The 24,981-nt window shown below is 38.5% G+C and overlaps 1 protein-coding gene across 1 annotated transcript; it reads left to right on the forward strand.

The window, feature by feature from the left end:
• The first annotated feature begins 6,550 nt into the window (after positions 1 to 6,550).
• znf362a (zinc finger protein 362a) lies at positions 6,551 to 24,096 on the forward strand. Its single transcript, XM_079242631.1, has 9 exons — positions 6,551 to 6,636; positions 10,006 to 10,069; positions 12,733 to 12,940; positions 13,127 to 13,252; positions 14,974 to 15,301; positions 19,407 to 19,631; positions 22,409 to 22,487; positions 23,625 to 23,783; positions 23,877 to 24,096. The coding sequence occupies exons 2-9, from the start codon at positions 10,007 to 10,009 to the stop codon at positions 23,994 to 23,996; spliced, it is 1,308 nt and encodes a 435-aa protein (XP_079098757.1). The 5' UTR covers positions 6,551 to 6,636; position 10,006; the 3' UTR covers positions 23,997 to 24,096.
• Positions 24,097 to 24,981: the final 885 nt, after the last annotated feature.

The following is a 24,981-nucleotide window of genomic DNA, read 5'->3' on the forward strand; positions in this document are numbered from 1 at the left end:
AAAGAAAAATGGAAAGGTGTCTACTGTAAAGTTAGTTAAAGTCATCCTACCGGTCAAGGATTACTGAGTGCAAGAGAGTGAACAGGCCAGTGACCTCACTGTCAGAAATGTTTTGGTAAAGTGGAGGAGTCTGACTCTGGTCAAAGTTTTTTATCACTGACAGCATATGAGACAAGACAGCACGGCAGATTTAGAAACCCAGATAATAGTTAAGAAAAGCCTTCAAAACATGTTTACATCTTTATTTCTCAACAATTCAAATTTATCTCTGAGCATTTCTATCTTCAATGGGTTCTTCAAGCTACTTTCATTTCCTACACAAGTATTACTTTTATTACAACAGGTCAGCCTCAACAAACAGTGCATGTGAGTCCTGAAGTGCTGCTGAACCACAGAAAAGAAACACACACACAGAAAACATAAAATTGAATCAGTTTTAAGGTTTTACTCATTTGTGCGACTGTCGTTTGCAGATGTTTTTACTGTTGATTATAACTATTCATTAGAAGAAGATTCATTGCCAGTTTAAAAAGTGCTAAATAAGATCCTTTACTTATTTGAATTATTACAAAGTGTGATAAACTTGTCAATTCATTTCATTTCATTATCTTGCAATGAGAAAAGGGGAGGCAAAGTGTCACTTTTATGATTGTTGCAGCCAATATGTTGTTAAGTTAAATCCCAATCACCAAAACAGATGGTTTATTTTCTTTTCTGGTCATTTTCTCAGGCTGAAACTACTTTTGCTGATATGTTCTCTCATCGCAAATTATACAAATAAAAACATATTTGTATTTTGTAATCATATCTATAAGTGGGGCCATTCTTTTACATCACATATTCAACAACCAAACTTCATACACTAAATACATTGCATAAGGTGTCTCACATTCACTGTAGTTCCTAAAGAATATTTCCATTACATTGGCAGCGTGTCAGAACTACAGTGGAGAAACAGAGGGAGCATAAAGCTTTGTGTAAGGTGTATTAAAAAGCTGCTTAGCAGCTATTTGAAAGCATCAAGCCTGCTATTTTGCTAACCCTGCCCAGCACCCTGACTGGGTGTGGTCTGTTGCACCTGTAACCACAACTAGGAATGATGCCACAAGGTGTTGGAGTACACCTGTACATCAAGTTGTTATAGGTTAGCAACACCTATTTTCTTTCAAAGAGCTGTTTAATACCGTATTAAGATGTAAAAGTATATTTTGCAAGTACTATACCTAAAATTGTGAATCCCATATGTGCTAGATTAGAGGTCAGTGTTGAGTACACCTGGTCATGGCCTCACCTGTCACCTGGAAGTCAGTGAAGATCAGGAGGCAGCAGCAACAGAAGCTAACAGAGTTGTAGGATTCAGCCAGCGATGGCAGGAAGAGAAGACTGCAAGCCAGTTTACATACACACAACAGCACTGCTCCTTCCAACACGCCATCCATAGCTGCAATACAACAAAAACACAGGCCAACATTTTAAAATGCGGGTTTTTAGCTTTGCCTCAGGGTGGAGAAGCTCAGGAATGCCAAGCACTCTGCTGAGAGTTAAAGCCATAAAAATGATAAAAGATTACTGCATTTAATTCAGTGCTTTCAATGACCATTTCAATTCCAGTAAAACTTTCTGCCCCTCAGTTCTGGATCAATATTTCATTGTGTACATTGGTAATGAACCTTAGACTGGGCTTGATATTTACAACTTTTCAAAAGTTCAGGGGAAAATTCAGCTGCCTGGCTGTGTTAGCATGCATCTGCAAACACGGAAAAATATGTACAAGGTGATGCCACAAACAGTTTAGGTATGCAGACAAGAGCATGTTATTTAAACCTGTTTGCACACATCTGACGGCAGACATGTCCACCTGACACGGGTTAATCAGACTAGTTCAGACTGGAAAAGCATTTGCCTCATATTTAAAAGAACTTTAGCAGAAAAATAATAAAACCTGATTTAAAATAAAAGGAAAAGAATTCAATAAAGTGAATGAGTTCTTACCTGTGTTCAAATGCGCCTGCTAAGCAGTATGGGCTTCAAATGCTTCATCTGCTTTTTTTCTTACCTCCCCCCTTTGCTCCACCCTCCAAGGGATAATGATCCTCCCTCCTCTCCCTCGCCTCCCCCCAACTTGTGTGCTGCTCCTGCACCTGGTCTGCAGAGGTGAGAGAACATGTGCGTCTGGGAGGGTGTGGCAGTGTTTGTGCATGAAAGAAAACCAGTCCTACGACTCAGAGACTCACAAACACTGCGATGCAAAGCATTTGTCTCAACCTCCAGCGGTTAGAAGTGAAGCCTATGCGGAAGTGCGAAAAACTGCAGTTCTCCCCTCATCCGCTAGGGGCTGCCTACAAAACAGAGCAAATTCCCAAAGTGTCCTTTTGTTAAAAAGGCCAACTTACTGCAGAAATAAACATATTTACATGTTTACAGCCTGGAACTAAAAACAATTTTAGGTCAGGTTTACCTTCATGACAGCTCTGGGGGGACTGATTATATTATTATATTATTATTATATTATTATTTATATATACACAGCTAAAAAATAAATAAAGGGAACACTAAAGTAACACAATATAGATCTGAATGAATGAACATTTTTTTATTAAATACTTTGTTCTTTCCATAGCTGAATCTGCTGACAACAAAATCACACAAAAATGATCAAATGTATCAACCCATGGAGGTCTGGATTTGGAGTTATACTCAAAATAAAAGTGGAAAACACACTACAGGCTGATCCAACTTTAATGTAATGTCCTTTAAACAAGTCAAAATGAGGCTCAGTAGTGTGTGTGGCCTCCGCATATCTGTATGACCTCCCTACGCCTGGGCATGCTCCTGATGAGGTGCGGATGTTCTCCTGAGGGATCTCCTCCTAGACCTGGACTAAAGCATCCGCCAACTCCTGGACAGTCTGTGGTGCAACTTGGCGTTGGTGGATGTAGCGAGACATGATGTCGCAGATGTGCTCAGTTGGATTCAGGTTCACTGCTGACACACTCCAGCCACATGAGGTCTAGCATTGTCTTACATTAGGAGGAACCCAAGACCAACTGCACCAGCATATGGTCCCACAAGGGGTCTGAGAATCTCATCTCGGTACCTAATGGCAGTCAGGCTACCTCTGGTGCTGTGCGGCCCTCCAAAGAAATTCCACCCCACACCATTACCAACCCACTGCCAAACCGGTCATGCTGGAGGATGTTGCAGGCAGCAGAATGTTCTCCACGATGTTTCCAGACTATGTCACATGTGCTCAGTGTTAACCTGCTTTCATCTGTGAAGAGCACAGGGCACCAGTGGTGAATTTGCCAATCTTGGTGTTCTCTGGCAAATGCCAAAAGTCCTGCACGGTGTTGGGCTGTAAGCACAACCCCCACCTGTGGACGTCAGGCCCTCATACCACCCTCATGGAGTCTGTTTCTGACTGAGCAGACACATGCACATTTGTGGCCTGCTGCAGCTCATTTTGCAGGGCTCTGGCAGTGCTCCTCCTGTTCCTCCTTGCACAAAGAAGGAGGTAGCGGTCCTGCTGCTGGGTTGTTGCCCTCCCACGGACTCCTCCTCCACGTCTCCTGATGTACTGGCCTGTCTCCTGGTAGCACCTCCATGCTCTGGACACTACGCTGACAGACACAGCAGACCTTCTTGCCACAGCTTGCATTGATGTGCCATCCTGGATGAACTGCACTACCTGAGCCACTTGTGTGGGTTGTAGACTCCGTCTCATGCTACCACTAGAGTGAAAGCACCGCAAGCATTCAAAAGTGACCAAAACATCAGTAAGAAAGCATCGGAACGGAGAAGTGGTCTGTGGTCACCACCTGCAGAACCACTCCTTTATTGGGTGTGTTTTGCCAATTGCCTATAATTCCCACCTGTTGTCTATTCCATTTGCACAACAGCATGTGGAACTGATTGTGTTGCTTCCTAAGTGGATAGTTTGATTTCACAGAAGTGTGGTTGACTTGGAGTTACATTGTGTTGTTTAAGTGTTCCCTTTATTTTTTTCTTTATTTTTTTTAGTAGTATGTATATACACACACACACACACACACACACATATATATATATATATATATATATATATATATATATATATATATATATATATATATATATATATATATATATATATATATATATATATATATATATATATATGTGTGTGTATTTTCAGCATCAGGAGTGACGGCACAAGTGATGCTCTGTGACGTCACAGAGACTTTTTCCATCTTTATTCACAGTCTATGATTGATTTGTTCGCATGTGTGTAACTGCAGAGGCACATGTTAATAAAGGTGTAAATAATTAGTCAAATTAAACTAAGAAAACCATGTTTTTAATGTATATTTACCGAGCCTGGAAATTACTTAAAAAAATTCCAAAATAATTTCAATTGTTGATATAGCTCTTTGTTTAAAGCTGGGGTAGGTAATGTTGGGGAGCTAGCAAGATGTGAAAGTGGCACCCTGTCTTGCACCCGGGTTTTGCCCCTTGCCTGATCCAAGGCTTTTTTTTTTTTTTAATAAAAAAAAAAGAGCCACTCCATTTCGAATGTTTGGATTGGTCAGAGTTTTTTTTACAGTAAACTGAGGGGTCAAACTGTATTTCTTATTGTTCATGATTACAAAATGTATAGACTACTATCAGGACGAGGAACCGCTTCACTCAGAGTAGAAAATGATGATCTGAGCAAGATTACCTACCCGAGCTTTAAGTGGAGTTTATTAATATCTTTCTATTCATACCTTATACAGTACATGTTCCTCTGAAAATGAAATCACAATCTGGCTAGGTGTTCATGTGAAACTTATAAACATAAACTGATAAAATTGCCGTTTGCAAGTCCACAAAGTTAGACCTGTATGTCTTCCATGTTTAATGGAAGCTACCAGCAACATCTTAGAATTCATTTCCTCAACTAACTACTTGCCCTCAGTCTGTGACAAGCCGTCTGCAGATGTCTCTTCATTTTTGTGTTTTACTTGGAAATGTAAATATAACCATAAATTTGAACGTGTACTCATCAGCAACAACGCTGAAAGCACCAACAGGTAACTTGAGTAACAGTGATCCTTCTTAAAAACCACACAATGCTTTGCTAGAAAAACTTAGCTATCAATTTTTTCTTTGATGCCTACAAACAATTTTCAGACCACTGACACACTGTCAACAGCATCATGTCCTGAATAATATTTGTCCACATTGACAGGTCTGAACATTTTGGAAGCATAATAACAAAATACATAATATTAGAAAAATGACCATCATGGTACAGCTATGTTTACTTCAACTGGTGCTTTGAAAATGGTCCTGAAATATATCCCACTTTCCCGTAGCTTTGTTTTTGTTTAACTGCCTTAAAATAAATAAAATTCTTTTTTTAATTCAGGAAAAAAGCAGATTCTCATCATCAATCCCTCTGCTTTTCAGAGAACTTTCTCAGAGAAGTTAAGCTGTCATTTTGGAGCACATTAGAATATGCAGTATTGCTGCTGAGCATTGCAGTTGTGTTGTAACAACAATAAGCAAATGTTTAAACATACGATGCCCGCTTTAGAACACTTTTACACCTGTACATGGTTGGTTGCTGTAAAACATACACAGAAGCAGAACTTTCTATGAGTTGAATATGGTTAATATACATGCTTCTTTTAATTCAAGCCAGCTTGATCATTTTCAATATATTGTGCATGTTATACAATAACCCTTCCTGCAAAGTAATAACTCGTGTGTTGATATTTTGTTTATACAATTTAATTTGCCTACTAGGCTTGATATGTAGTTTTATTGAAATGCTTGCAGTGAATCAAATGTTGGCTCCAAATCCAGTCAACACCCTTTTAACCACACCTTCATCCTGAAACAAGTGAGCAATCAAATTATCAGCAAAGCAACACCACAACAGTATATCTGTTGGGTTGCTAATGTGTCATTTTAGTATCTCTCCATGCTTATAGCTCCATTGGGGCAACATGTTCCCCACCAGCTGATGCTCCATGGCTCTGCGCTGTGGCAGCAGTGCCATCTCCTGCTGAGCTAAGCACAGAGCACATTAGCAGCCTGTCATGCTGCTGGAGCTGAGAGGATTACGCTTCATATTTACTGCACAGACGTGATCTGAGATAGACACTGAGCTTTTCCACAGTCCATGAAAAAGATTACACCTGCACCACCTTTCCTTCCCACGCACTACGCCTGCGCACGTCGCAGCGAAGAACAAAACTGATTATGTTTTACATAGTTGTGTGTTTATTCCAGAAGCACCTATGAGCCTTAATTATCCCACATTAGGCCATGTGATATTAACACCAAACCTCAGCAGGGTAGCTTTGTTTACTTCCGTTTTATTTATATGCAAATACACACATCTGCATCTGCAGAGAAAAAAACAACAACAAAAAAAAAAAAACAGAGTTCAGATTAGAAGCCCGAAAATGGGTTAAAATCAAATGAAGCACAGTTCTCTCTCCCTTCTTTTTTTTTTTTTTTCTATTTTCACTTTACACTGAAACAATTCCTCGCCTGCAGCACCCAGAAGTGAACAGCAGGCGACCCGGAAGGTTTGAAGTCTGACTGGAAGCGAGCAGAAAGAGGAGTCTGGTCCGTTATAAAACATTTCTTCTCTCTCTGGCGCAGGTATGTTGGCCTCTACGTGCACATTTCTCTCTTCCCCCCCCCCTCTCCTTTCTTTCTTACCCATAGCTGCTCTATCGCTTCGTCACCGTTTTCTGTGTCAGTCGTGCAAAAGTTGGATTAGGAAAAAAAAGGGGGTGGTGGGGTGGGGGCATCTACAACCGATTGATGATGATTTCTCCTAAAATCATTCCCATTGCATCATAATCATCTCCATCGGCTGTGAGATTTATGGCTCAGCAGCTACACAGCGCTCAGCAAAGGCATGCTGATTGTTGTAGGAAGTGTCAGGTTTTTTTTTCCTCCCCTCCCCAAGCCGGGCTATTCAAACCTGCAAATCAAAGTAAACAATCATTCGGACGCTTAATGCAAATATGCCGCATGCTGTCGCGTCGCAGAGGCGTGCAGTGACATCTAGAGAGTTATCAGCTTACAATATTCGGATCTGCAGAATATGGCGTCCATCGCTTATAAAAAATAAGACGGGGCTGCCATTTTTGTTTTCCTTTTGTCTGAATTTTTTAATAAACTGTCTGAGAATGTGGGAGAGGCGGCGGACAGAGCGAGGCGCTGCGCAGAGACCGCTCCTGTTCAGGGGAAAAACTCGCTTCTAAAGCAGCTAAAGATCAACATTTAGAGCCTCCGTCTTTCTTTGTCTTTTTTTATTTAAATGATGGAAAGATTTATTTCTGTGCGTGTGAAAACGTGAAAGTTAAACTACCCGTAACTTTTGTTTCTGAGATGCCTTCCTGGTTATTTCTAAAGCGTCTTAGCATTGATGCTCTTTGAAGATGAAAATTGAGGTTTAAAACAGTTTTCTTCCTGGAAAGGACTCACAGCAGTGTTTTAGCACCTGGATCTAACTGAGGCTTATTGTAACAGTTAAGAATAAATTAATTCACTATTCATTAAATATGAATTGCCGATAATAGTTGATTAAAAGAAGAAGCTGGTCTGATCTGGCAGTTTTGTTTTCTTTCGTCACATTGCAAACTTATTGTCATCCAATAATGTCACTTTCTTCATTTCCATGTGGCACATTTATTGTATTTCCCTCTTATAAGTAATCTGTTATTAGGTTTGCATATAAACATTTCAAATATCCAACACTAAAAACTAAAAGGGATCTGCAGGCAGTTTATCATTTAGTTTAGAGGTTGGAGTTTGATGAGACAGTCTGATCTGATGTCACATATTTTTCCATATTCCTAAGGTAATCAATCCTCATGTCTTATTGTTGACAATGATTATAATGATAAATATCAGTGGTAATCGTTGCATCATGCACATACAAGAGGTTAATCCACATATAATAAACCATAAAATTGTTAAAAATTTGCCAACATGAACAGTATGTCTGAGAATACACTAAAAAAAGAAAAAAATCAATTTTGCAAATACTGTAACATCCATTATCCATAATAAAATCGTTTTTTTTTTTAAAAAGAAAAAAAATCTGGCCATCCAGATGTAGTCCTCAGAAATAAGACAGTTGCTTTGAAAATGACAGATTAACTGTTAAAAATGTGATTATCTGCAATGAACACTGTTTACAGAGGACTGCATGATAGAAAATATTAATTTGACTTTGTTTAATTGCTCTGTGAGGATCTAAGACTTTTTTTTAGAAAGGGATAAAATCTTTTTGTAATGCAGCAACTGTAATAAAAAGTGCTACAACTGAAAAAGTCAGACAGTTGATGTAGTGGTTCAACAAAATATATACCCTGTTGACTGGTATAGTTAGTTTAAGGAAAAAAAAACTATAAATGTTCTGGTTAGCAATAAGCAGAAATATCCCATAATTTAACATAATTATGACATGTTATGCTGTTGTTTTAAACTGAAATAGGCTTCAGTCTGGCAGCAGTTGCATTAACTGTCTCAAGATGCAACTCAACAAGTTGCAAAAATCAACCCTGACTGAAAAAGCTCTGCAGAGTCTGAAGAGAAACATGAAACACAGCAAGACACACAAGCTGTTATATATGGAGCTTCACTGTGATAACAGGACAGTTCAGAAAGTGGCACAAAGATGTGCAACACCAGTTAAACTCCCTGTGGCAGAGACCTTGAGGAAGCAAACCCGAACACTATTGGCATCATTAGAAAAATATTTTGTGAGGTGCATCGTACACTCATACCTCTAGATGTATCGGTTTTGTTTCTGTTGGCTTGAGGATGTGGACTGTGTTATGCCTCTGTTAAGCCAAACAGACTTTGGAATGGTGCTGTGTGCCAAAGCATGCAAAGCAAAATGTTTTAAAAAGAACTTCCTGCAGGGTTGAAAAGAGAAGTTATGGGGGGGAGAAAAGGCCCGCAGATTACAACTTGCATTGTAAGTATTTCAGTCTGTCTTAGAAATAGGAACATTTCTTGCAGGCTTGTCAGTTAATTAAAAAGAAACTTGATTAAGCATCCAGTTTGCCTTAATAAGAAGTAATAATTGTCACTTACAAATAACAGTAAGGTTGTGTTTCTGCTGCAGTTGCTTCATTAAAGTTATTCCATGTTGACAGCTTAATTAGGCTTTTGGATATAGGCGCACCAGTTAAGTTTGGTCCCAGTCTGAGGTGAAAATGTGCAAACTTTTCTTGTTGGGGCCCCTTTTTTAAAGGAGGAGACAATGAGTGACAGATTAGGATCTGGGCTGCGTCACTCTGTTTTCTCAGATAAGTGTTCAGTACGTTTCTCAGCTAACATTAGAGCCTATCTCCAAGGCAGCATGCCCATCATTTACACTTTTTTATAGAGAATCAAAAGAACAAGCTATAGAACGAATCTTTATTCACTAAAGCATACTTCCTCAAATAATAAGAATAAAAGATAATGAAAAAAATCCTATAAATTTCACTCACCATGTTGGGCTTTGAAACATCCTTCTATCAGTGATAAAGTTTGAAGCATGCTGAAAGAGCACGAAGGTTGTGTGAAGTAAGGGACCTAAAACAGAATCTGTGTGAAAATGCACCATCACAAGACTGATTATCACATCAAACAGTCAGCTGCTGTCTGGGTGGAGAGCTACTGACACGATGTTAACCGCTGTAATACACAGTAACAACAGATCCACACAAACATACTGGTCAGAGTGTTGAGGAATATCTTACTGTATGAATGTTCTCGTGCCATGAATAAACAGGATAAAACAGATAATGTGAAACAAGGCAAATCTTACTGGTATACCAGAAGAAGAAATGATGCTACTAGAAATTCCTAGTAAGCATGACTTTGTTTTGCAGCTTGCAAACCTGAAAATGTTGGAAATTACTTTCATACAAGTAGAACTTTAAGCATGTGCTTGTACAGGTCAAAACTTCACCACCAGCTGAGAAGCTGCCGTCATCCTGATACCGTTTGTATTTGTTTCAGGATGGCTGAACCCCGCTTTAACAATCCCTACTTTTGGCCTCCACCTCCTGCCATGCCCAGCCAGGTGAGCGACTCACATTCACACAGGAATGTAGAAGGATTTTAACCTGAAGTATTCTTGAAATGGTATTCTTTTAATAATTATTTTTATATCATTCAAAACACAAAGAGGAGTTTTGACAGTTTAATAGATAAATAAATAAAGAGATGATACTCATGAAGTTTCTAAACTCTAAATGGATGAAGTTTTTCAGGTTTGGCAGGATAAAGTTCTGCTTGGGTTTAGACCGCATGAGGACATTTAAACTGTTCTTTTTGTCTGAGTCATGATGTAGAAGTCGATCTGCTAATTGAAGTATGTCCAACTCCACTGTGACACGGTGGCGTTAAGCCCCCTTTCTTTCGATCGGATCGGACTCTTCTGGTTGATTTGATGAATCACAGATTTCAACAGCTGGCAAACATTTACCGCGATGCCGTGTTGAGCAATGCACTTCACAGCTTGACTCTACGTCTCTGTAGGAGACTTTTAGAAATGACTGCTTTTCTGTCACCTGCTTCTTCTAGCACTTAACGGTCAAAGCCCAGGATGGGAAATGCGAAGCATCCACAAAGCCCCTCAGTTTAATGCAGGAATAAATACACACTCTGCGGGAACTGTGAGTTTGACTTGTGTTGAGGAAAAACATCCGTCAAAATGAAGAGTCTGATTCTAAAGTGAAATAGATTACAAAGTTTAGTGAACAAAGTATAGTAATGAACAAGGTATCAGAAATTGCAATTTGGAGAAATTCTAACGTCCAGAATCAGAGCAGAATTCTGGAAGGTTTCTTACAGATTGAAGCATCTTCGCCTCGAAGACGTCAAATGTCTATTGTAAATCTATGTTATTCTAAACAAAGAATTGTCTGTTCTTAAGTGATTATAAAAGTTTAGAGCAGCCTGACCACCGAGTTATAATCTCCTTCATGGCACCAGCAGCTCCATCATCATTGTAAACCATCATTGTTAAGAGAGCGATATAATCCATCAGATACCAGATGTCTAAGGCGGGACATCTCAGCCTCTACACATTATTTATGTAAGAAAGACTAAGTGAGCAGATACAAGATAACTGGCAAAGTTCATCATGACCTCTTAAGCAAAATCCGATAACCACAAATTAATATATGCTCAAGATTATAAAATATATATGTAAAGAAGGCTAGAATATGAAATTTCCCTGAATATGGACTGATCTCCCTCTGATATACTGAGGAACGAGGGTGTGAATTGTGCCTTACTTCACAACAGAACTGATGTCAAAGCAAAGTGTTCTCCAAAAAAGCCGTCATGTGAACGGCAGCAGACTTTTTTCTTTTTAAAAGTATTTATCTTTCAGTACTAATTGAGTTTTCACAGCTGTGAAAGTTACAAACACGAGAGCGTAGTCAAGAAGCTTATCTGGATCGTGGCACGAAAGTGGGGAAAGGGAGATAAAACAGTTGCTGAAATCAAATTCACTTTATTTATCTGTTAGGAACGTCCTTTGCAGAGGAGACGGCGCTACAGATACAGTAAAAACATTAAAACGTGTGTATACATGACACATCCATTCATCCCATTCATCACAATAAAAACATGAAGATACATTAAGAAAGATTAAAATTAAGAACCACGGTTTCCAGATCAGCTGTTTAGCAAGCGAACAGAGGTTGGGACGAACCTAGAGGATGCTCTCTTTGTTCTCAGTGTGAGCGATCTCTACCTGCAACCTGAAGATAGCAGGATATGATGACGGTTCAGTGGGTGTGAGGAGTCAGTGGAGATCTGTGCGCCTTTCCTCAGAACTCTGATGTCATAAAGGTCTTTAAGAGACTGCTGTCCCTGACCTATAATTTTACTCCCCAATTTGATGATTTTTAACTAGGGAAACTATTTCCCCAGTTTATGTATTTCTTAAAATAGTTATAGTTTGTTATAGTTCACTGTTGCATATAACATTTTTGCCATTTTTTTGTTGCCATTTTTAAGTGCTGTCAGGACATTCATTGGGATTTTATACTACTATAGTATTTCACTATAATCACAGCCCGCCCCAAAAAAACAAATTAGTACTTTGTATATGTTAAAATAAATCCTCTATGAAGTTACAGAGTCATATTTTTATCTTATCTCCAAATGACTTCAGGTGTCAGAGGAATACATATGTGATGTAGAAAGGAAATAATGTCCTGAAAGCAATAGGATTATGTAACCAGAGCAAAAAAATCACCACACAAATAGCTCATGTCATTTTATATCTTTTTATTTGGGAGAGACAGTTTCAATACACTCAGATTAAAAGAAAAGGTGCACCAGATATTTATGGGGTGTTTAAAAGTGTAAGAGCAGTGATGCCATTTGAGGTACAGAGGACAAAGACAGAAACTCTCTGCTGTTCCAAACTGAATACATTTAGTCTTTTTGATTGAAGCAACTTGTCACCAGGCTGTAGTCCAATGCGCTCATGAGAAGGCGTCCGTTCATTTTAAGACACCACAAAATAAAAGGTTGGAAAGAAAGCAGCTTTGTAAAAACAGCCCTCATCTGTTGATGTTGTGGCTGCAGTGTCAGGTTTGAGCCACTAGAGGGAACCATTGCCTCTCAAGTGACACTGATTAAACTGATGATGGCTGTGTTCTCCTGTCACTAATGTTGTTTCCTGGCTGTCAGCTGGATAACCTAGTATTGATCAATAAAATCAAGGAGCAGCTGATGGCGGAGAAGATCCGACCAGTACATCTGCCTGCATCTTCAACCGCTTCCCAGCAGCCTTTACTAGCTTCTCCAAGCCAGGCAGAAGGCAGCCAGCAAGGGATGTCCAAATCTCACCAGATGCCGAACCTCCAGAACAACAGCCCGTCTCAGCCGGATGTCGCCCTGCACGCCCGTCCTGCATCCAGCTCAGTCACAGGTACTCTGACTGCTCGCAGCCTCCACAAGCCTGAGTTAAGCAAGGTAGAGTGCAGTCGACACGACAGACAAAAGTGTTGCACAGCTTAGTTATGCTTCCTGTAAGAATACAGGAGTATTTTCACACATCTGATGCAGCTGTTGTGCCTTTCTACAGACATATATTGATTTTTGGTGACTTTACCAGGTCGAATTCTGGGAGATGTGAACTTGAATTTGGATGAAAAGGCAGCTATAAAAGCCAGAGGATTATGGGAAGACTGGCATCTGCGTCAGCTTATTGACCATCCCTCCAGAACAAACCATGTCTCAGGTAAGCAAACACTGAGCATAAAGCATGCTATTGCACAAACAGAAGAACAAAGATGGTTGTTCCACCCACATCAGCAGGCGGTGAGCTGCTTACATTATAAGGGATGAATCTTTGGACTTGCTTTACATAGTAAACTGATAAGTCAGACAATTTAGCTTATAATTGTAAATAATGAACTCTACATGTAATAGCGGCACGATTCACAGAAAACAGTCAAACGGTTGATGGCAAAGGGAATAATACCTGTTTTAATTTACACTGATTGTGTTTTTTTTCTTTATATTCTATAACACATGCCACATAAGCATAAATATTCTTACCTCAACTAAAATAATTAAAATATACTCTTTGCCTCAGATAAAGAAACAACAACTTAAACGTCAGAAGATTTTACCGTTTTTACCTTCATTCATTTTTCTTTCTCTGTTAATGTGGTTCATGACTGGACAGCACATGAGTCCAGAAGAGTCACAAATCTCAGCAGAAGGCCAAATAATAATTAAATTTGCTTTGTCAACCAGTCAAAGTCCATAAATAAAGAATATCAGCATATCACTTTTTGAACAGATGAAGGGTAAGGATGAATGGATGTGTTTAGTTCTGCTGTGTGAGAGTAAATATTTTCATTTTGCTAAATAAATAATAGCTTTAAAAATTAGTCAAGCATCACCTTTGTTCCTTAAAAAAAACATTTAGTCACAAAAGAAACAAAAATGAGATTTATTTATTTGTGGATATGCTATTTATTGTATGTCCTTACGTTTAGGAGTGGTGGGAAATCAAATCGACAAAATTGAATATTGTGATTTTTCAGAATTTTAAAACAGATTTTTTTTTTGTTAAAAAATTGTTTTTCTTTATTCAAATGAATACAAATATTATATTGAAAATTTTTTTGTCATTTTTATTGTTTTTATTGACCTTTTTACTTGTCTTCTTGGGCATTACAGCAACAGAACGATGGTCTGGCTACGGTGTTGTTTTTTCCTCATTGAAATCAAGAAAAATGATGAGGAAAGCAAGTTTTGTACATTTTTGTTTTGATTTTTAGTCTACTAAAATCAGCAATATCAAAGAATTTTGAGAATCACAATTTTAATCGAATGGGCACCCAAAAAATCTGAATCAAATTGTATCGAATCGAATCGGGACAAAAACAAAAGGGGTTTGTAAATTTACAAGTTGATGTTTTCATTGAAATAATTAATTGTAACATTAATTTTTAAGCTTTGGTCTACCTCTATTGCTGCAAAACGGCTTTAAGTTGTTAATTTAATTGACCACAGAATATAACTTTTAACCAATACTGTATATTTTCCATTACATTCATAAATGTAATGGAAAATCTTCACTTTGTCGGGCTCACCTACAGGACATGACTGATGCCGTCTTTAATACTTGTAGCTTCTGCAAAGAACGTGAGCCATCACACATGATGATAGAAGGACTTACTATAGTTGGTGGATGGCTGGAAATGGATTGTTCTGCTGCCTCTTTTTAGACTTCATAGAATAAAATAAGACGGTTTAGTTCTTCGTACTAATAAGCAGAGCATTGTCTTTGCTGTCTCTAGATAGCAGCAAAGGTTTGGCTAACATATTTAGCATAACCGAGCCCTTAATGGCTTAACACCATAGACCCTAATGTGTCTCCTGCTTTTCTAGATAATTTTTTTTTACTGATTGGATTCATGTCCTTATCCTTTGTCTTATATTTACCAGGTGTGGCACTGGCATCCAGGACAGGCAATCTTAGCACGTCAGAGATCATCACTCCCACAACACCCACCTCAAGCAGCCACAGCCGGCTCGGTGGAGCTCCCACTCCTCACCTCATCTCAGGGCTAGCGGGCAGCCACAGGATGGAGCCTGGAAAAAGCAACGGCGGACTTTTAGGGCTGCTCGGACCTCCTCCAAAGGAGGAAAGAGGTCGCAAGAGAATCAAGGCAGAGAATGGGTCTTCCCTCCTGGTGGTGCCCTACCCAATCCTCGCATCGGGTAACGACCAGTCTTGTGTTACCATCACTGCCAAAGAGGGAAAAACCTACAGGTGAAAACTGAATTTTACACAGTAAATCTTTTCTTTAGCGCTGTCACCAACAAGGCTTCTGAATTCACTGTTGACCAGACTGACTTTAATTCACCTTTTTTCAGATCACAATTTGGAAAGTGTGACAGGTTTTAGATTTCCTGTTGTAGTTGCAAACATTATTACATATAGCAGCCAATAATTCTGCAGAAGAACTTTATATAGAGTAAAACAAATTGTACAAAAGGAGTTTGGTAAGTAATCTGTTTGTTAGTAACCATAAATACAGCTGTATTTATACAGTTGTACAGTTGTATTTAACCATAAATACAACTGTATTTAAAGTAAAGTAAAGTTGTCATGGGAAAAGAAATGTTTGTAATCTGGATTTCGTAGTGTCTATGTTTGGTGAGAGTTTAATCTCCACTGACAGTTTGTTCCACTTGTTTGCATGGAGAAACAGCGAAATGCTGCTTCTCCATGTTTTTTCTGGACTCTGGTCTGGACTAGTTGACTCGAGTCTTTGGATTTAAGAGCTCTGCTTGGTTTATATTCTGTAAACGAATCACAGATGTATTCTGGTCCTAAACCACTCTGGGATTTGTAAACAACCAGCAAGGTTATAAAATCTATCCTGTGACTGACTGGAAGTCAGTGTAAAGGTCTTAAAACAGGTGTGATGTGTTCAGACCTCTTAGTTCTAGTTAAAGCTCTAACAGCAGCACTCTGGATGAGCTACAGATATTTAATGCCTTTTTAGGAAGTCCTGTTAAAAGACCGTTACAGTAGTCCAGTCTACTGGAGATGAATACATGGATGAGTTCCTCCTGATCTTTCTGGGAGGCTAAACTTTTAAACCTGTTGATGTTGCCTGCAGATTCCTATAATTCCTTTTTTTTTTTTTTGTTTTATCCAGCGTTTAAGCAAGCAGAATGATTATCTGGATGCTGTATTCTGCTGAGCAAATTCACTTTCCCAAGGGGAGCATTATATATATGTATATATATATATATATATATATATATATATATATATATATATATATATATATATAAAATATAATATATAATACATAATGCTCCCCTTGATATTCTGGATTCTTATTTTATTTTTCTATTTATTTTGCAGAATTGTTTGTATTACAAAGTTTGTATTGCTGGACCGGACTGGAGAACAGGGAAGAGACAGAAAGGTAGGGTAGGTAGGGACAGAAAGAGAATTGAAAAGAAAAAAAAAAGCCAAAAAAAAAAAAAAACCACCTGGTAGAGAGAAAAGGAGAGAGAGTAAAAAGAAAGAATGAGAGAGAGAACAACCAGCATACATATGCATATACATAATCACGCATGCACACCCGCCGACATATACATACGCCGATACACATTGGAGTCATGTTTCCCCTGAAGGAGGACAAAACCATCAGCTGTCAGGAGAACCAGAGAGCTAAATCAGAAAGACAGAGAGAAAACTAGCTGCTGTTTGTAAATTGACCTGCAGAACGACTCAGATTCCAATAATTCCAGTGGAAAATTTCCAGTTTGCAATATTTCCCAAATTTCCCATTTGAACTTTTCATGGAACATTTCTGGAAATTTACCCAGAATTTACCGGATGTTTTCCTCCTTTGCAATCCTATTGGGTTGTAGCAGGGAACAATAGTAGGATCAAGCAGGCACGTGCGTAACGAGAGGTGAAGAATGTTTTCCTGAAATCATGTAAGACTAACTGAAAACCACTGAAAATGTATGAACACAGATGTTGGTCTCCGCATGAACTTCTCTGAAATAACAGAGCAGCAAAAATAAACAAAAAAAAGTGTTGTTTGTTAAACATGAACTTTTTTATGAATTGTATTTAATCTATTAAGATAACTGAATCTATTATTGTAAAAGTGAACGCTGCAGGAAGGACACCATATCCTGTAAAGCAGAAGCATGTAGTCTCCCAACCAGTTCTGGAGAGATCCTTGTTCAGATAAGAAGTTTATGTGTTTTTTTTAAATACATTGACACATCATGTTAATCCCAGAAGGTAAAGGCAAAGCTAACACAGCAGTCTTAGACTTGGTTCTTGAACCTTTACCGCTACATTTTGGTGCATTATTCACAGATTCGAATCAATTCATGTATTTTTTTTCCCTATTGTGTTATCCATAGAGGTGACTTTTGCAGAAGCTTTTCCAAAGTTTCTAACTTCGAATTCTAACATCTAGTGGTGTTTTTATTTAACACAAAAATAGTGTGACGAGTCGAACTCAGACTTCTAACGCTGGAAGCAGTAAATCAGAGAAGTAAAACAGTGTAAGATGATTCACACGAGTTACATTCTGGAGTACTTACGCCTCCGTGCTGTTGTTGTGCGTTGTCAGTGCAACATTTTCACAAAAGTTGCTGTACACAGACAACCTAAAGGCAGCAAAATAAGAAGAAAAGAGTAAAAAAAATAAGCAGAGATGTGTCTGCCTAAGGTGTGAATCATAAAAATGTTTCTGTATTATACATCCAAAATATGAAATGTGTTATAAACACGACCAAATGAATAAAATTTAAAATGCTGTTTGTCTATGTCAAAGATCAAACCTTAAGCCAGATTACTCACTTTTACAACGACTTAGAACTTGTGCATTTGTGGAACGAGTGATGCAGTTAAATGTTAGGGGGGTGCTGCCAAAAATGTGCCAAATATTCTCATGCTGGTATTCATTGTTATTATAAGTTGCTTGATGGACTGAATGTTTGCACTCTTCTACAGTTATAAAGAAAAAACACACTTTATGGCAATTTATTGTACTTTACATTGTCAAGGACTTCAGTAGTGTGTGTGTAAGATCCATATTTATTCATTCATTCATTTTCTTAACCACTTAATCCATTTAAGAGTTGTGGGGAAGCTAGAACCTCTTCTAGCAATCCTTATGTACATATTTATTCATATTTTACTATGAGATCCCAACCACAGCTTGTCAACCAGGGGGATTGTAGTAGTCACTAACATGTACTTATTCCAGTCTGTGGTTACTCATCTCCATTCCTAAATGCTGGAAGTATGATTGTAGTGCCATTATGTCCCAGATGCCGCAGATATTATCATGAAGCTATGTAGAGGGAGGACTCAAAGACTTATCTCAGACAAACAAAAGACACAGCAGTAAACACGTCGAGCCCGGTTCCAAGGAAGACAAAAACTACAGAAAGGAAAGACAACAAAGAACTCCAGAGAATGTCAGAGAGGCAGAGTCTGATGTCTGATGACAGATATCGGCATATAAGTGAAATGATCGGAGAAAGGACCCAAAAGCAGCACAAGAGATCTGGGCAGATTAACAGTTTTTATTTCAGCCACTTGGTGAGGTTCGGTGCTGGAGTTGAACTCTGGTTCCCAATGAGTAGAGCAGAGCAGGGCAGAGTAACTTTCCTCTGGGCCGACAGAGTGGACACCTAGCATAACAAGGTGAGTGAAGATCCACAACTCACGGTTGGGGGTCCTCCAGGACAGAAACCCAGTAACCACTGGGGAGCAGGCTCCAAGGGCAAGGCAGGAAGCGGAAGTCGGGGACAGATCAGGTCGGTAACGGGCAGGCAATTGCGGTCGGAGTGCTGGAAGGTCAGGCATGAGAGCAATGACAATCTGGCAGTGAGTGAATGGTGGAGGCTGCATATATGCGCAGGCTGAACTGATGGGGATTGTGAACAGGTGGCAGAGGCAGGTGAGAGCAGTGAACTGATTAGGGGTGTGGCAAGCAGCAATGCTGGAGGAAGCAAGGCTGATTGTGACAATAAGTATAAGGTGTAGAAGTTTTCCCTCGTGGTAAAGGTGACTTTTCAGGTTTTCCAAAATATATAATGCAACACCAAGTGGTATTATCAAAAGGAAAAAATAATTGATCAAACACAAATGTCTCACCTTATTGTGCTAACTTTTTAGAATCAATGGTATTTTGGTAAGTTCAATTAGTTTGTCTGAACAGTAAATGTAATACATCCACACTTTGAAAAAAATGTGGATCGTTTCAGTTTGCTTCCTCCACGATGCTTTCTGCAGAGATGATGTGTGTACATTGGCAAGTGTATCCTCTGTGCATATATTTGATGCCTGTGCTTCCTTCTGTGTCACTGTTTCCCTGTTGCAGGTGTAAAGTTTGTCCACTGACTTTCTTCTCCAAGTCGGACATGCAGATTCACTCCAAAACACACACAGAAGCAAAAGCTCACAGATGTCCTCATTGCACAAAGACCTTTGCAAACCTGTCCTACTTGGCCCAGCATCTGCGCATTCACCTGGGCGTCAAGCCGTACCGCTGCTCTTACTGTGAGAAATGTTTTCGCCAGCTCTCCCACCTGCAGCAACACACCAGGTTTGATCTTTGACACAGACACACAGCATTTCTCACTTTTAGTTTTGTGATACTGTTATTGTTCAGTAACAGATACACAATATTTTGATGCTTTAACAACACTGTAAGGGACCGAGCCGAAAAACCAGAGAAGCACAAGGAATTGTTTTTAGAAAAATATAATGTCTACATTTGTTTAACAAAAATAACAAAATAAATCTTTTAGTGCAATAACTTTGGGCCCATAGAAGAGGTCAACGAAAACAAACGTCAACCTCGGCATTAACATGAGGACCTCAAACACTGACTGACTGACTGACTGACTGACCTACCTACCTACCTACCTAACTGACACACAAGGGACACATATATACTGGCTGATCAGGCCATTTTCACACACAAGGAGGGAGACAATCCATGTAATCACATGTAATCACATGTAATCAGTTAAGACAATAAACTAAACAATCTGAAATTCCTAAATAATGCAAAACAACTGACAATCAATAGAAAAACCTAAACCCCTTCTACACTTCCCTCCTATAAAAAAAAGATGGTATTACCCAATTAGGCCTCAGCCTGATTTAAGGAGCGCCAGTGCAGCCAGGACTCTTTTCTTTGGCAGGCTTGGGAACTCCAAGGAACTGGCAACTCAAAAGGAAAGTATATTAACTGAAAGCAAAGCAAATTGATAAGGTGACAAAATAAACCAAATTAACAAGGTGACAGTATAAGTTAACTAAGTGTGTGCACCTAGTTAGTCAACCCCCTGTCAACCCAGCTAATACAAATATAAAAAATGATAAATTATCTTTAAAGTGGAAAAAAAAAGAAAGTTACCAGACCTTTACTGTGTGGAAGCTCATGCTGCCCTCACAAACACTATGATGTACTGTTTCACAACTAGCCCAGCTAAGCTACCAAAATGTAATTGCACAATAATATGAGAGTGAAGTTGCTACTAGTCCTTTAATTTAAATGAGTGAATGTGGCAAAAATAAGTACGCTGGCTCATATTTATTGGATTAAGATAAATTATCTAGGCTTTAGGAAACTACTCTTAGCATCTTTCTTATTTAGGATGACAAAACAAGCTAAATCTTCTTTGAGAGTACATTTTCAAATTTTTGTGCAGCAGCAGCACAAATCGTGACAAGTCTAAAGTTGCAGTTCACACTCAGTGTAATAAAAAACACAGCACATCCATGTGTGAGTTGCACCTTTTAGGGAGGGAGAGGTATTAGGAGAACAGGCATTCTCAGGTGAGATTGTTGTTTTTAGAGCTCATTTTACCACCCAGGAGTAAGAGCTGAGAATAGTTTGGATTGTGACTGCCCTGCATGAGCCCACATGTCTAGACTACATCAGGAGCAGGGCGACATACCGAATCAGAGAGGGTCTGGTTTTTTTTTATGTTGTAAAGTTCACTCATAGCATATACACCTAACCAAAAGAAAAAGAATCTTTTTCACACACTTAAACATACATTTTCCCCACCTCTGTATGTAGCAGAGCTGAGGATCAAGCTGTGAGCTCTGCTTTATACACAGTCTCATGAGCCAAAGCTGCTGCACAACCCACAAATGAGGTTTGAATTTAACGTCGCCTTGCTAATTATTTTCATCGTAATTGAACTTTTTCTTGGCAGTCACTTAAAAACCATTTTCAGCTTTTTGTAAGTGATCAGAATTTCCTGGGCACTGTGAATCCTGTCTGTATGGGTCAAGACTAGATAAGTTTAATTTAGTTTTCTCTACATGTTGAAAACCCTTCTGCAAAGTATTTAGTCTTCTAAAACTTAAAACAACTAGGTTTTTGAGGGAGTATTTAAACCCGCTATTTCAAATAAAAACTGAGCCACAAATCTTAAAAGGTTCTGAAAAATATAAAACCTTTCTAACGTGAAATCCACGATAGAAGTCCGATTGGCTGCAGTTTAACTCAGCTGAGACCGTTAAAACACAACCAATTAAATATTCTGATAATTACAAACTCACAATTTCACTAAGAATTCATTTCTTTGTTTTTTACACCCGACAATATCAAACAGTTCAATGAACACAGAGATAAGAAATAGTTTACTGCTTTGAATCTGCTCCATCTGTAACCATGTCTGATTTGAACAGTTTGATTTGACTGGTCTTGTCACAGATGTGACATTTCAGTGTCCATGTTATCGGCTTAGTTGTGTTGCATCAAACACTACTAAAAAATGACTATTTTCCGATATTAGTCTGTTTTATCAGCACCGGCTGAAATTAGTTATGACTGAAGGGAGCTGTACAATGATTCAGTTCAGTGTTTCCCATTACATAAGTTAAAGCTGAAATAACAAGTGCATTTTAAACATGTAAATAGTGGAAAGCATAGACGTTTGTTTTTAAATGCATGAAGTAGGACCTATCACAGATAGGTACAGTAGCAGTGAAGCAGATTTCCTAAAGGACTCTGAAAGGGTTTGAACAGACATCTTCTGGAAATGAAGCACTGAGGTTTGGAAGGAGTGTGTTGAGCTGAAACTGTAGATTAACACACTGATTAAACTGTCAGTCACTGGGTTGATGACACAACAGCAACTTTAGTAATTATATCACCTAGGAAAAAAAATCCTGTATGTGATTATTAAGCAGTTATTACTGAGTTGTTTTAAAACAAGAAATCTTAAGTTTTTATCAAATACGTAAGAATAAAAAAAACGTGACTTGTATGCAGAAAAGGTTTTCTGGCTGCTGGTTGGTGTGAACTTACCTCAGCTTTCTGTCCAACTTGTTTCAGCTAACTCATTTTTATTGTCTCAGAATCCACACAGGTGACCGGCCATACAAATGCGCCCAACCGGGTTGTGAAAAGGCTTTTACCCAATTATCTAATCTGCAGGTAAACATAAGTTGTTGTTTTTTTTTCATTCCCTTTGACTGTTTTATACACCTGACCCGTGTAAGAAAGACTAATGGCTTAGCCAGACCTGAGGGGAGGTATTTCTTCTCTAATATGACAATCTTTCTGTAAGGGCTTATGCTGATCACACAACCTGCTCCAGATGAGGTTATGTTCTAAGTTTCTGATTTTAAACGACTACAGAAAAAACTTAATCCTTTTATTCACTTTTTTTCTAAACATATCTTAGATTTTGTCAGCTTGGTAACTTAAATCAACAACATTAAGCCATATTTGCAACAGCTGTCACTGTGATGTAAGTAAAACATGAGTCAGATAAAAAAGCCTTGCTTCAGATTCAGTACAAGGAGTGGCAAATGCCATTTATTCAGGCTCTTAAAACTCATCCATCATCATTAAGGATATAATGCTCTTCTATGAAACATTCACATCAAACAAACTGACTTGTGTATTAAGCTTAATACACTTAGGATTGTTTTCCACGTGGATTTGTGTGAATTACTCTTAAGTAGTATGTGTCCCCTGCAGGGGTGCTACCAGCTTACAGAATTAGGAAGAACTTTTGGTTGGAAGCTAAACTAAAGGTGCTACATATATTGTAATTATATTATATTATTATATATTATACGTAATTTCTTTTGCTTTTGACAGTTGTGTACGTCTGTTACTTTGCTTTATTGTGTACACAGGAGCTACCTAATGTATCCTGCTGCTGATCAGCTGCAACATAATTTTAGTTGAATCCCAAGATAACAACTAAAGACAGAGAAAAAAAGTTGGATAATGAAACACAATCAGATACCAATTTTTAAATCTTTCCAAAAGTATTGCTATGTGAGTTATTCAGCTGGATGGACAGCTTTAGGCTGATCTAAAGTTTTCTCTGGTAATGCCCTTATTTTGACTACTTGTTACTTTTTTAATTAGAAATCCTCCCTGATTCCCCAAATTAAGCACGGTTTGACTGTTGCGGTCTATTTAATGGTAAACACTTGTAAAAGTGCAGAAAAAAGGGTAAAATAATCTGTCAAATGCCCACTTCCATGGGAAAGTAGAGCCTGTTAACAGTGCAAAAACATAGTTGTTTTGATAACCCCATTTTCCCTCTTTCCATAGTCTCATCAAAGGCAGCACAACAAAGACAAGCCCTTCAAATGCTCCAATTGCTACCGTGCCTATTCAGACTCTGCCTCGCTGCAGATCCATATGTCTGTACATGCCATCAAAAATGCCAAGGCCTACTGTTGCAACATGTGTGGCAGGGCGTACACCTCAGTGAGTGTGAAACCATGTAATTCATATTTGAATCTAAATGAGCTGCTTGAGCAGCTTTATCTAAAGGAGATATTTATTTCTTTTCCTTTGCAGGAGACATACCTAATGAAGCATATGTCTAAACATGCCATGGTGGAACATGTGGTGCCCCATCATTCACCTCCGCACAGAACAGAGTCTCCCACCATTCCTATACGGATCTCCCTCATCTGATCTCTTTAGTCATTTCCTGCCCTGTAATCCCATTCTTCCTGTGATTACACATTTCTGATCTTTTCATGGACAAGATTACACAGAAATGGTCTTAAAAATTGTGCCAGTACTTTGAGAAGAGGCGGTCCCCGTGGGGAGCGTATCCTACTTCCCTTTCTGACCAGATAGTATTAACGGGGGATGTCCAAAGATGATTTATCAGCACTTTTAGGCCTGCGACTGACGGGCTAAAAATGTCTTTTTTTATATATGACTTGACAGAAAAAAAAAAGTATTGCTCCAGGCAGCTACATGGAAAATCTTTTTAAACTTTGTGTTTTACAAATTACTTCTTTCTTTTTTTTTTTAATGCTCCTTCAGTTTTATTCCCTTGAGTTTTTGCAAAAGTATATATTTGCATCAGAAATAGTCTTCCATTAGCTGGGTGGTGAACTAAACATTAAGGTGTATGTATGTGTATTCATGTGAATCATACCACCTCTCGTATTGGTGTTTGCAAACACTTGGCTCTGATACACACAACAGTGATCTTTTAGCGTTTTTTTTTTTTTTTTTTAAATTGTTCTTTATTTAAATTACATCTTCGGTCATCCAAAAACAAAAAAGAACAGAATGGAAATGGACTTTTTCAACATGTTTGAACAAGAAAAATCAGAGACTGAGCAGATTAAGTTGGTATACTTTCATAGCACTACATGAAAAAAATAGTATTTTTTAAATAAGTTATCTAAGCAAATATAAATGTAAATGCAGAAATTGCAAACCCTTATTAGAAAAAACTTCCCGCAGGTTCCTGTTTTGCATTCACAACTCTTGTTTTATTGTTTTTCACTTTTTTTCTTGGTTTGGTTAAAGGCTGGTCCAAATACAGGTTGCAGGGGAGGAATGCAGGTGTATGAACACAAACAAGCTTTACTTATAGGTAGCATGCAATGGCAAAAGTCAAGCATCCTTAGCAACCAGGATCCAGTTTGTGACAGTCAAC

This window comes from Telmatherina bonti, assembly GCF_933228915.1.
Source record: "Telmatherina bonti genome assembly, chromosome: 6".
Classification (NCBI taxonomy): Eukaryota; Metazoa; Chordata; class Actinopteri; order Atheriniformes; family Telmatherinidae; genus Telmatherina; species Telmatherina bonti.

What these genes read in the sequence shown, in the direction of transcription:
- znf362a (XM_079242631.1), top strand. Translation starts at nt 10,007, where the DNA reads ATGGCTGAACCCCGCTTTAACAATCCCTACTTTTGGCCTCCACCTCCT. An exon ending in CAGAACAAACCATGTCTCAG is followed by an intron (nt 13,253 to 14,973) that starts GTAAGCAAACAC and finishes TATATTTACCAG; the next exon opens with GTGTGGCACTGGCATCCAGG. An exon ending in CACCTGCAGCAACACACCAG is followed by an intron (nt 19,632 to 22,408) that starts GTTTGATCTTTG and finishes TTATTGTCTCAG; the next exon opens with AATCCACACAGGTGACCGGC.